The 12,413-nt window shown below is 43.5% G+C and overlaps 1 protein-coding gene across 2 annotated transcripts in view; it reads left to right on the top strand.

The window, feature by feature from the left end:
- Positions 1–12,413, top strand: part of APOO (apolipoprotein O) — a 101,962-nt gene that overhangs the window by 27,932 nt on the left and 61,617 nt on the right. For both annotated transcript variants that reach the window (XM_033949269.1, XM_033949268.1), the window contains exon 3: positions 7,205–7,324. In XM_033949269.1, the coding sequence (XP_033805160.1) occupies positions 7,205–7,324 (120 nt within the window). The remainder of the gene's footprint in view (positions 1–7,204; positions 7,325–12,413) is intronic.

A 12,413-nucleotide genomic window follows, 5' to 3' on the forward strand; every position in this document is an offset into this window, starting at 1 on the left:
TCACATGATCTCTGACTTTTCTTTATTTTTAGCTGCCCTGCAGCTAAGGAACCTCTGTGCCTATCCCCGGCTTTCTTGAATTCATATAATATTTTTGCATTCACTGGGGAGCCTGTTGCCTATGCCCATCATCCTTTCTTAGATTTTTTTTCTTCTTCTTGCAAAAATATCTCCTTCTGTGTTTGCTGCTGAGACTGCCAAATTTAAAATAAAACATTTCTAAGTGCAGTTCTTGCATATATCTTGCTTTCTTCCCAGTAAGGCAAGAGGACCCCATGGAATCTGTCATTACAAAAAAAAATGTTTTGGATTGATAGGTGTTATATATGACTTTTCTCATTTATGTTTTCAAATCTTTCTTCATTCCATTTTTAATTGGTGCATCATTCCTTGTCAAAAACATTACATCAGGGGTGTCCAATGTCGGTCCTCGAGGGCCGCAATCCAGTCGGGTTTTCAGGATTTCCCCAATGAATATGCATGAGATCTATTAGCATACAATGAAAGCAGTGCATGCAAATAGACCTCATGTATATTCATTGGGGAAATCCTGAAAATACGACTGGACTGCGGCCCTCGAGGACCGACATTGGACACCCCTGCATTACATGGTCTTTAATGGTAAATACGCACATCATATCTAAACACAAAGAAGGCATATATTAAATCTAAAGTAAGAATTGCATATCTGTTACCTAAAGTAGAGAAGGATTCCAGCACTCATAACATTTTGTCTTATAAGTTTGCGATTCAGATGTTTAATTTTTCAGTCTTACTGCTCCTTCTACTTATCGCTTTTTTATAGCGCTAAAAGGTGTACGCGGCACTGTACATTTTGACATTTATAGACTGTCCCTGCTCGGAAGAGCTTACAATCTAGCTTGTACAGACAAGATATGACATAATGGGTAGGGGATGCAGAACCCAAGGTGAGAGGAGTTAGGAGTTAAAAGCACTCTCAAAGAGGTGGACCTTGAACACTGCCAGAGACTGAGCCCCCCACTGTAGGGATTCAGGGAGCTTGTTCCAAGCACATGGTGCAGCAAGGCAGAAGGGACGGAGTGTGGAGTTGGCAGTTGAAGAGGGACTTACCAGCTGAGTGGAGCTCACGGGGGGGGGGGGGGGTGATTGTAAGTGAAGAGAGATAGTGAGGGGCAGCTAAGCGAGTGCATTTGTAGGTCAGTAAGAGGAGTTTGAATTGTATTCTGAAATGGATGGGAAGCCAATGAAGTGACTTTAGGAGAGGAGTAACGTGAGTAAAGCGGCTCTCCCGGAATATAAATTGTGCAGCTGAATTCTGGACAGATTGGAGGGGAGTGAGATGGCTAAACAGAAGGCCTGAGAGTAGTGAGTTGCAGTAGTCTTAAGTGCGAGTTGATGAGGCATGGATAAGTGTTTTGGTAGTGTGTTCAGAGAGGAAGGGTTGGATTTTGGAAATATTATAGCGGAAGAAGCGGTAGGTTTTAGCGATATGTTGTATTTGGACTGTGAAGGAGAGAGAGGAGTTAAAGATGACTTGGAGATTACGAGCAGACAAAACATGAAGAATAAGAGTGTTGTCCACAGAGTCGGAGAGGTAGGTTTAGGCGAGAAGATGAGCAGCTCTGTTTTAGCCATATTCAATTTTAGATGGCTTTGAGACATCCAGGCTGTCAGGCAGGCTGAGACTTTGGTCTGGGTTTCAGTAGAGATATTTGGCGCAGAGAGTTAGATATGGGAGTCATCTGTATAAGGTGATACTGGATATCAGCGCTCCAAGTGAACAAGTGTTGATTGAGAAAAGGAGTGGTCCCAGGACAGAGCCTTGACGTACACCAATCGATAGCAGGAAGGCTGTGGAGGAGGAACTACCATTGCATAAACTGAAGATGCAATGGGAGAGATAGGAAGAAAACCAGGAGAGGGCAGAACCCTGGAATCCCAACAGGGACAGTGTATCAAGGAGTAGGCAATTATCAACAGTATCAAAGGCGGCATACAGATCAAGAAGGATGAGGATAGAATAGAGGCCTTTGTATCTGGCCAAGAACAGGTCATTGGAAACTTCCATGGAATGCAGCAGGCAAAAGCCTGACTGAAGCAGATCCAGAATAGCATGGGATGAGAGGAAGTCCAGGCAATGGTGGTGAACAGCATGTTCAAGTAACTTGGATAAGAAAGGGAGGAGGGAGATGGGGCGGTAGTTGGATGGACACGCAGGGTCCAGTGAGGGTTTCTTGAGGAGGGGTGTGACAACGGCATGTTTGAAGGCATCAGGGACAGTTGCAGTGGAGAACAATAGGAGGGATGACGGAGGGAGAGGTAGCACCGAGTAGGTGAGTAGGAATTGGATTGGAGGAGCAGGTAGTGGGTTTAGAGGATGAGAGAAAATGTGTGATTTCCTCCTCAGTGATCTCAGAGAAAGAGGAGAGGGTGGCAGGTGTTGAGGGGAGGTTAGTAGAAGGGCAGATGGAGGGAGGGGAGGGGGATGCAGCCTGATTGAGAAATCATCCAAACCTTATCAAGCCATTCTGTGATAGGGTGGAGAAAGAGCATCTCCATATCCTGGTTTTCTGCTCCAGATCTTTTGAAAGTCTGCTGCCAGATGACTGGCGAGTGATGAACATCTAGCCGTGTACCTCCTGAGTCTGCCTATAGGTTTCCCTGATGCAACAGGGATAATTGTATGTTCACTGACTAGATGAAGCACTAAACGTTGAAATGTTTGTAACAGAAAAAGCCGACGGCTGCTTGCAGAGTGCCGTTTTACCTTCGCTTTTACAGAGGCAGGTTCGAGTGACAGCTTCCTGTAATGCAGGGGTGTCAAAGTCCCTCCTCGAGGGCCACAATCCAGTCGGGTTTTCAGGATTTCCCCCAATGAATATGCATGAGAGCTATTAGCATACAATGAAAACAGTGCAAACAAATAGATCTCATGCATATTCATTGGGGGAAACCCGACTGGATTGCGGCCTTTGAGGAGGAACTTTTGACACCTCTGCTGTAATGGCTCCATTCTTTCCTCTGCCACCTCTTTGACCTCTATCATATTTTCTGGTACAGAAGTAAAGAAAACCACACCCTGCGTTCCTGTAAGCAACCGATAGCACCACTTCATTTTCTATTCCGCTTATCTGCTGTCATTCACTATGTTACTCTTGCCAAAACCTCCTGCTTTGCTTGTTCTCTCTTTTGGTACGTTTAACCATGTCTGAACCCTTCACAAAACATCTGTTTCCTTATTTTCCATTCCTTTAAGTACTGCCTAGCCTTTTTTGTTTAGTTTTGGGTTGTTGGGGTTGTTTTTTTTTTTGGGGGGGGGGGTGCTATTTTCAGAAAAAAAAATCCCCTATATGGTTAACATACAAGTATACTGCTTTATGATCAGTACAGTGTTGCGAGAACCAAAGTCTTTCATTGATGCCACAGATTAAGCTGCTGTGAAATCTTGCATGTTTTTCTGGTGGCATTTAGATAAGAGATTAATCTCACGTGAGCAGAGCAGCAACAGAACAGAAAGGTCTGCCGGGGAAGCAGAGAGCCAAAGTTTGATCCGTTTGTTTTGGAACTTGGAATGGCACCGGGCCAATTCCTACTGCTGCTCAGCTGGGTTAGCATGCCACCATAACCTCATGCAGGCCGCTACTAATTTTAGGGTGAGCGGAGGAGAAACAGGGTGAGACGTGAAAATGACAGTATGCTAAGTCTAGTTTGGAGTGAGATGGGGGGGGAGCTGTGCCCCTCAAACGTTGTGGGTGCAAGTGCTAAAGTAGTTCCTCTCCCTCTCACTGACAATATGACTTCCATACCTTTTACGTCCCCCCTCATAAAAAAAGGCAAAACGAAGCTATGCATTCTATTTTGAGCAAGTGTTTTTCCCTTCCCCTTGTACACTTATGACGGACTGTAATGGAGAAGTTTTATCAGCTAATATTTCCGGAGATACGTGGCTTAGATCCATGGACGCTGAAAATGTCTGATAAGCCTGCAGGATGTCTAAAATTTGGAAAGTCTAACATATCCCATCTGATTTAGGTCTGGCTGAGACTCTGGACACTTTTTTTATTTTAAAACTCCAGCCCAAGCCACCCCCCTCCTGAACAACCCACAAACCAAAGACCAACCACACTCATACGAAAAGCATTATGCGGAACCTCCAGAGAAGGGAGAGAGAGATTAAAAAAGAAGAAATGATAGACCTAAAAATGTAAAGGAACTATATACGGAAGTCCACGCAAAATGACAGTCGGATATACCAGACAGGCAGAGCTAGGTAAGCAATGTCAACTGCAGAGGCAAGAAGACCCCCAAAGGATCAAGAAGCTGAAACCATGGAATCCAACCGATTTAAGATACGACTCCTAATTCTTGGGTGTAAAGTATGAATAAACGGCCCCCAGATGGACGGAAAGCGCCTTCGCTTCTTAAGAGTAAAAGTGAGATCTTGACGTTCCTCTGGACACTTTTTAACTGTTCAGTCCCAAGCTTCCTTTACGAGATTCCAGAGTTTTCTTGTTCTTTTGCCATTATCCGTTCTTGGGCATTGTTTACTGTATAAAGACAGAATCCTCTCTTTTTCACTCCAGAATCCGTAGCCGTGCTTTTTCATGTTTAACTACAATTCTTATACGACCTTCTATCAGCCCTCAACAACCAGCAAAAAAAAAATACAGTCTGTCATTCGCAGCTGCGGTGCTTGGCTATGGCCACACACAGCACAAAGATTTGTTTTTTAACATTGTAATTGGTTTATGTTATTCACATGGCCTCCCTCTGTGTACTGCAGATAAATCTCCTCTTTGTGGGAGTAAGTAACACTCGAAAAATGCTGAGAGGCCAAGTCAGTTTACAGGAATAAATCCAAGGTCGTATCTGCTATTTGGAAAAAAAATACACATTTGTCTACATTCTAAAAAAACTCACACACACACAGAAACCCTTACATACTCTAAAGTAAACCTGTTCTTTAAAATAATCTGATTAATCCTTTGCACGACATGTGACTAATTTTTGGCTGAGCTGAAGTCAACTGGTCTGTATAAACAATAGAGCCTTTATTTGTTCTTTTTTAAAAATATTTGAAAAGGTTTGAAATAGCTTTTCAAATAATCAATACATTGTAGATCCCATATAACACAGATGTTGGCATCCAAGAAATATGGAGTGTACAGTATAACATGTTAAAATTAAAACAAAATAAGTGATCCTGCGATATGTCAAACCATGGGATCTACAGTGTAGTAACTTCTTGTGGGGACTAATTCTAAGCAGTCAAATTTAAGGGATGGCATTCCAGGCCTAGCCAGGCTGTTGAGGAGCAGTGTTGCATGCTGCCATTCAGATAGAACTGGGTAGTTCGATTTCCTGGCTTTGGTTTCCCTGAGATGGGGCAAGGGGAACACAGGAGGGGGGGGATATAATCATAGTCTATGAACATCAGTGCCACCTGGTGGCTAGATTTAGGTCTTATATGATTGCAGTGTTTCCGAAGGTGCATAATTTCAGCCCAGGACTGTTAATGCAGTGACTAGACTCAAGTATATTGACAGGGAATACAAAATATCATAAAAACCCTTGGTTAGTTTTAAATGAAAGAACATGATACCTGGTCGCAGCTTGGCTTCTAAAAGAGAATGTGGTAAATGCTGTTAGCATTGCAGGGTTTAAAAAAAGGTTTGGCCAAGTTCCTGGAAGAAAGGTCCATAGATTGTTAAGATGGACTTGGGGAAAATCCAATTCTTATTCCTGGGATAAACAGCATGAAATCTGTTTACTCTTTTGGGGTCCTGCCACACACTTTTGACTGGATTGGCCACTGTTGGAAACAGGATACTGGGCTCGATAAGAACATAAGAATGGCCTTACTGGGTCAGACCAGTGGTCCATCATGCCCAGTAGCCCGTTCTCAGGGCAGCCAATGCAGGTCCCTAGTACCTGGCCAAAACCCAAGGAGTAGCAACATTCCATGCTACCGATCCAGGGCAAGCAGTGGCTTCCCTCATGTCTTTCTCAATAACAGACTATGGATTTTTCCTCCAGGGAATTGTCCAAACCTTTCTTAAAACCAGCTACGCTATCCGCTCTTACCACAACCTCTGGCAATGCCCCAGTAGTTCAGTGGAACAGGAAGCAACTGCAAGTTGGAAAGAGAAAAAATATAGGATCTTTTGCTCTATTTAGATTCTGTACATATAGGATGGAATTACAAATTGGTAAGATGCTCAGGTTGCCCATAGAGAGCCTGCTCAGTGCTATATAAAATTCAGAGCAACCTTGCTGATTTTCCTTCGTCACTGCTGCTTTATCTTGGTAATAGAAATGTTCACACTGGCCAAAAGATGAAAATGGCTACCATAGTCCAGCATGATGAACACGATTGGAATGTTTTGACTGATGTAGGAAACATTAAATGCTTGTCATTCTAAATTTGTATACTGGTTTCAGTCCTATTAGAAATAACTTCCTGATCTCACCAGCTATAGCCCTTGGCATATAAGATACAAGATACTGGTCAAGGTCTTTGGTGCATTTTTAGCTCCCCAAATGAATGGGAGACTATTTTGGTTTTTTTTTGTTTTTTTTTAATAAATATTTTTTATTCTTTTTTAAATTCTTACATCAAGTGAAATACATGTAATACATACAATTATGAAAAAACACTTGAAATTATTATTAAATGTTCTTACAATGTGAATTAAATAAACCCTTTATCAGAATGGGAGACTATTTTGAATATCAGTAACCTTAAGTGTAATTTTAAATAAAACATTGAATTCTAAAATATTCTTTTTAGGGGTCTCATATTACTATTGAGCAGTATTAGTCTCACAATTCAACTTTCAGACTTTTCTGGAAGGAAAAAGCAGCTATAAATCCTAGACCTTTTTAATGACCATCTGCTCTTGGTGCCCCTCCCCTTCCTAAAAAAAAAAAAAAATCTTGTTTCACTAAACTTTGTAGACAGAACTTTTTTTTAGTTTTTTCATAACTTCAACAAATTGCTTAATATCTGCTTTAAATGCCATAAAACTTGTTTCTTGTTGAAACTTGGCTGCAGCTCCCCGTTTAAAGATTTTGGATTTAGCTGTTGCCCTTTTTCTGTAGTCAAAGTTCCGGTTCACTAGGAAGTTTGCCTCTCTCTGGCAGGTAAAGTGTTTCAAATACTTGTTCTAAAGATTAACTTTGTAGAGGTGAGTTTTAGCTAAGTAATAGTTTTATTTTTCAGCTTTCACTGTACACTAACCCAGTTCCAGATGTGAAATTTGTGGAAAAACAGCAGACCCAACTGGAAGAGAACATTTCCTGGCTGCGGCATGCTGTCGGACCCTATACAACGTGGTGTCAGGTACTAAGCTTTCGTATGACATTAAAAACAGGGCCTCGCATTTGCTTTGATGCCTTGGCAACTGCCACAAAACTTGTTTCTTGTAGAAACTTGGCTGCAGTTCCCTATTTATTAATAATAATAATAACAACTATATTAAGAACATAAGAAATGCCTTCACCGGATCAGACCTTAGGTCCATGTAGACCGGCGACCCGCGCATGTGGAGGCTAAGCTAGGTGTTCCCCGATGAATACCTTGTTAACCCATATCCCTTAATGTGATTCGCAAGAAGGTGTGCATCCAACTTGCCTTTGAATACCAAAATGGTGGTCTCCATCACAACCTCCTCCAGGAGAGCATTCCAAGCGTCCACCACTCACTGTGAAACAGAACTTCCTGACATTTGTCCTGGGCCTGTTGCCTCTCAATTTCAGTCCATGACCTCTTGTCGATTCACATTTGACAAAGTGAATAACGATGTTTCTTGCTCTATTTTGTCGAATCTTTTTAGTATTTTAAAAGTCTCTATCATATCCCCTCGCAGCCCTCTCTTCTCGAGGGTGAACAAGCCCAGTTTTCCGAGATTGTTCACCCTCGAAAAGAGAAGACCGCGAGGGGATATGATAAGAGACTTTTAAAATACTAAAAGGATTCGACAAAATAGAGCAAGAAACATCGTTATTCACATTGTCAAATGTGACACGGACAAGAGGTCTATACCGCCATAGTCGTGTGACTTCTAGGCGGTTCACATTGAAGAGAGCTGGACAGTCAGCGAGTTACAATATGCAGATAGTGAATTACTGTATGTAGAATCTTAAAAAGCAGCGAATTACAATATACAGATTGTTAAAACTTGTTAAAAATTTCCAGCTTATACGCAGGAGTGGACATATTAGAAATAATAGAATTTGATTTAGCGATTGGTGTAGATACTTTTTAGGTGATATTTCTGTCGAATAAGGCAGTTTTTACGGCTTTTCTAAAGGCGTCATAGGTCAGTCTATGATTTTGGATTTAGCTCTTGCCCTTTCTCCGTAGTTAAGTTTAGGTTCACTAGTAATCTTGCTATCCCCAGAAGACTACGTGCCAAGAACTAACGCCAGCTCAATGCTGGCGTTAGCGCCCGCTGCATTGCTGCGCGCGCTAGACGCTAAAAACGCTAGCGCCCCTTAGTAAAAGGAGTCCTTAGCCTTAATTTTGTGCCTGATGCCATGGAAGATTATGTGACCTGCCCAATGGGATTGGAATTCTGGCCCCGCTGGTTCTTCGCCTCCTGCTCTAACCACAAGGCCAGTGGTTCTCAAACCTGTCCTGGGGATCGATTAGCAAGTCAGGTTTTCAAGATATCCACAGTGAATATTCATGCCTGTTACTTCTTGTATAGGCAGACTCTTTTTTTTTTCTCTCATGCATATTCATTTATTTGGGGGTCATTTTATTAAGGTGCGCTAACCAATTTAGCATGTGCCTTCATAAAAGGACCCCTTAGTTAGTTTTCTAGCCTGTCCTCTCCAGGTGCCAGAATGGGTTACAGCAGGGGTAGGGAACTCCTGTCCTCGAGAGCCGTATTCCAGTTGGGTTTTCAGGATTTCCCCAATGAATATGCATGAGTGAGATTTTCCTGCACTGCCTTCTTGGTATGCAAATCTCTCTCTTATTGTGGATATCCAGAAAATCTGGCCTGCCAGTAGATCTCGAGGACCGGACTTGGGCAGCCTTGCTCTACATACTGCAGTGTGGATCCAAACTGTTAGCTCAGGGATAGGGAACTCCAGTCCTTGAGAGCCGTATTCCAGTCGGGTTTTCAGGATTTCCCCAATGAATATGCATCGAAAGCAGTGCATACAAATAGATCTCATGCATATTCATTGGGGAAATCCTGAAAACCTGACTGGAATACGGCTCGCGAGGACCAGAGTTCCCTACCCCTGGGTTACAGCAATACATTCACAAAGTTTTTGAAGCAAACAAATAGTAGTACAATCACATTAAATTGGCCTAGGACTTAAGGGTACATTCATATTTTACTAGGGATATCCTGAAACTTGAAGAGCTAATGGACCCCCCCAGGACAGGTTTGAGAACCACAGTATAAGCCAGGGGTCTCCAAAGTCCCTCCTCAAGGGCCGAATCCAGTAAGGTTTTCCACAATGAATATGCATTGAAAGCAGTACATGCACATAGATCTCATGCATATTCATTGGGGGAAAACCTGACTGGATTCGGCCCTTGAGGAGGGACTTTGGAGACCCCTGGTATAAGCTATTTCTTTTGTGCCTTCTGTAGTGCATCTCCCTACTTCACATTCAGTGCTGCCATTTTCTCTTAACTCTCTCTTGGTCTCCAGGTAAAGACAGAACAAAGTTAGGTGCATGGTCTGTGGGATTCTTAGCGCTGCTACTCTGCTCTGCTTGGGCTTGCCATTTACGATTTAATTCGTTTTTTTATCTTGTTTTCCCCAAAGCGCTCATAACAGGCTAGAGCTTAAACGTACATAATAATCAGCTAACAGGTTACGATTTGCACTGGATTTACCATAATTACAGTACAAGCTTAAGATACAAGTTTTTATCCTAACTAGACACATACCTAGGGGTTTAATACTAATATACATAACTAGTCTTTAAGCCTGTTACATTAACGACTGCTAGAATAGATGTATGTGTCTTTCTTTCTTTCTTTCATTCTGTCTCTCTCTTTCCTCGGCTGTCCACCACTACCCCTTGCCTGCTCCCCCTGTCCAGCAGCACCCCTTCTCCCTTCGTTTTACCTCCCCCCTATCCAGCAGCATCTCTTCCCTGCTCCCCCTGTCCATCAATACCGGTCCAGCAGCACCCCTTCACTGCTCCCCCTGTCCAGCAGCAGCCCTTCTCCCTTCCTTTTACCTCCCCCCCCCTGTCCAGCAACACCCCTTCACTGCTCCCCCTGTCCAGCAGCAGCCCTTCTCCCTTCGTTTTACCTCCCCCCTGTCCAGCAGCACCCCTTACCTGATCCACCTGTCCAGTAGTACCCCTTCTCTTTTCCCTGCTCCCCCTGTCCAGCATCTGCTAGCCCGGGCAGCCTTGGGGCTTTTGCTAGGCCGGCCCACCTCCCATTATCGAAGTGGGCCGGCCTAGCAAATGCCCCACGACTGCAAGATGAAAGCGTGGCTGCTGTGTTTTCCAGTCCAGGGGTAAGAAGAGGCGTAGTGGCAGCGCAGGAAGTCAGCCGGCATCAGAGATCGGGGCAGAAGGCAGGCAGTGCGCATGTGCGGCACGGAAGCACACAACACGGTGGCAGGGATCACGGCATCGTAAGTGCACATGCGCGCTTAGGGTTTTATTATAGAGGATATACAATTTACAGATTACAATTTGCCCTAGTTATCCTTACAGTGTAAGTTTTCCAATGCAAGTTTTATCCTAATTTGACATACTTAGACGGTGTACAGGTTAAATTTACCATAATTACAGTTCAGGATTTTTCAATAACAGTTTTCCTAATGTGACACATACCGGGATCTGGTACCAATATACATTTCTTTGTAATTTATCAGTCATGGGCAGGGGAGTTAGGTGTTGAGGTGTGTTTTTATTGCTTTCCTAAAGTTGAGGAGTCCTTCAAGGGATCTGGTCTGCGGGAGGCATTTAATTCCAGTGACTCAGTATGAAGTGGGAGTAGGAATGTCGTTTGATGGTTTGTAGTTGAAGGGCACGACTAGGGGGCGTTTTGAGGCCTATTTCATCTTGGGAGCGGAGGGACCTTTTCGGCATGTACGGAGGAAGCTTAGCCATCATGTAACCTGATGTCATGTCGCGCAAGGATTTGAACGCTAGCATCAGTCCCTTGAAGACACAACGTTTGGCTACTAGCAGCCAGTGAGCCGACACTAGAGCCTGATGCAACTAGTTTTGAAGAGAGAAGTGTGATGAGGAGGACTTAGGAAGAAAGACACAAGAAAGTAAGGTGAGGAAGAGCGAGTTGAAGAAAGAAGAGGAAAATCTGGAAGGAGCAAAGAAACACAATGCAGTTAAATGACAACTTGTTTGTTTTGGTGTTAATTTCTTGGTAGTGAAACAGCGTTTTAAAAAAAAACCCAAAACTGCTTTGATAAGCAGGGCCAGTCCAAGTGTATCAAATGCCCTAGGGCAGGGGTGGGCAACTCCGGTCCTCGAGGGCCGGAATCCAGTCGGGTTTTCAGGATTTCCCTAATGAATATGCATGAGATCTATTTGCATGCACTGCTTTCAATGCAAATTCATTGGGGAAATCCTGAAAACCCGACTGGATTCCGGCCCTCGAGGACCGGAGTTGTCCACCCCTGCCCTAGGCGAACCTTCATCCATGCATGACACTAAGTCTCCCTACCCATTACCATACCATACTGATTCTTGTATCCCGCAAATGTCGACTAGGAATAATTAGAAATGATACAGCGGTATAGACTACATACACATGAATACGTTATAACATGTCAATGCAGTGAAGAGGATGTGTTTTCAGTGCCTTCAAACCCCTTTTTCAGAGCGTGCCACAACACCCCTTCATCCTCACTTATGCTGGTGCCAAAGCTTAAAGAATCTGTAGCACGACCTTAAGAACATAAGAATAGCCTTACTGGGTCAGACCAATGGTCCATCAAGCCCAGTAGCCCATTCTCACGGTGGCCAATCCAGGTCACCATGAGAACGGGCTACTGGACTTGATGGACCATTGGTCTGACCCAGTAAGGCTATTGTCCCATCCCCTCCTGCAAGAAGCCTGCCTCAGACAGAGGCAGAACTTGAGCCTTTGCACCACACACTTTTCTTTAAGTAGGGAGGCATTGGTGGCAAGGGGAAGACTCTCTCCGATATGCCAAAGCCATGCTTCACTCCCCCACCCCCAATTCTGTAGTACTAGATGTCCTGGTTGCAGAGCCGGCCTTGATTTTTTTTTTTTTAATGGATACAGGAATCGCTCTCCAAAAGCACTCAAAAGTAGAAGTAGAAATAGATATTCCATGGCAAAAATTTCCTACTCAAACAATTGTGAAGAAAGGGATCCTCAGACTTGGAGCCATGGTTCCAAATTCAGCTCTTTTAATCGCTACTCTTAATTGTCAATCATAGTATCACTTGAAATG

This window comes from Geotrypetes seraphini, chromosome 6 (genome assembly GCF_902459505.1).
Source record: "Geotrypetes seraphini chromosome 6, aGeoSer1.1, whole genome shotgun sequence".
Lineage (NCBI taxonomy): Eukaryota > Metazoa > Chordata > Amphibia > Gymnophiona > Dermophiidae > Geotrypetes > Geotrypetes seraphini.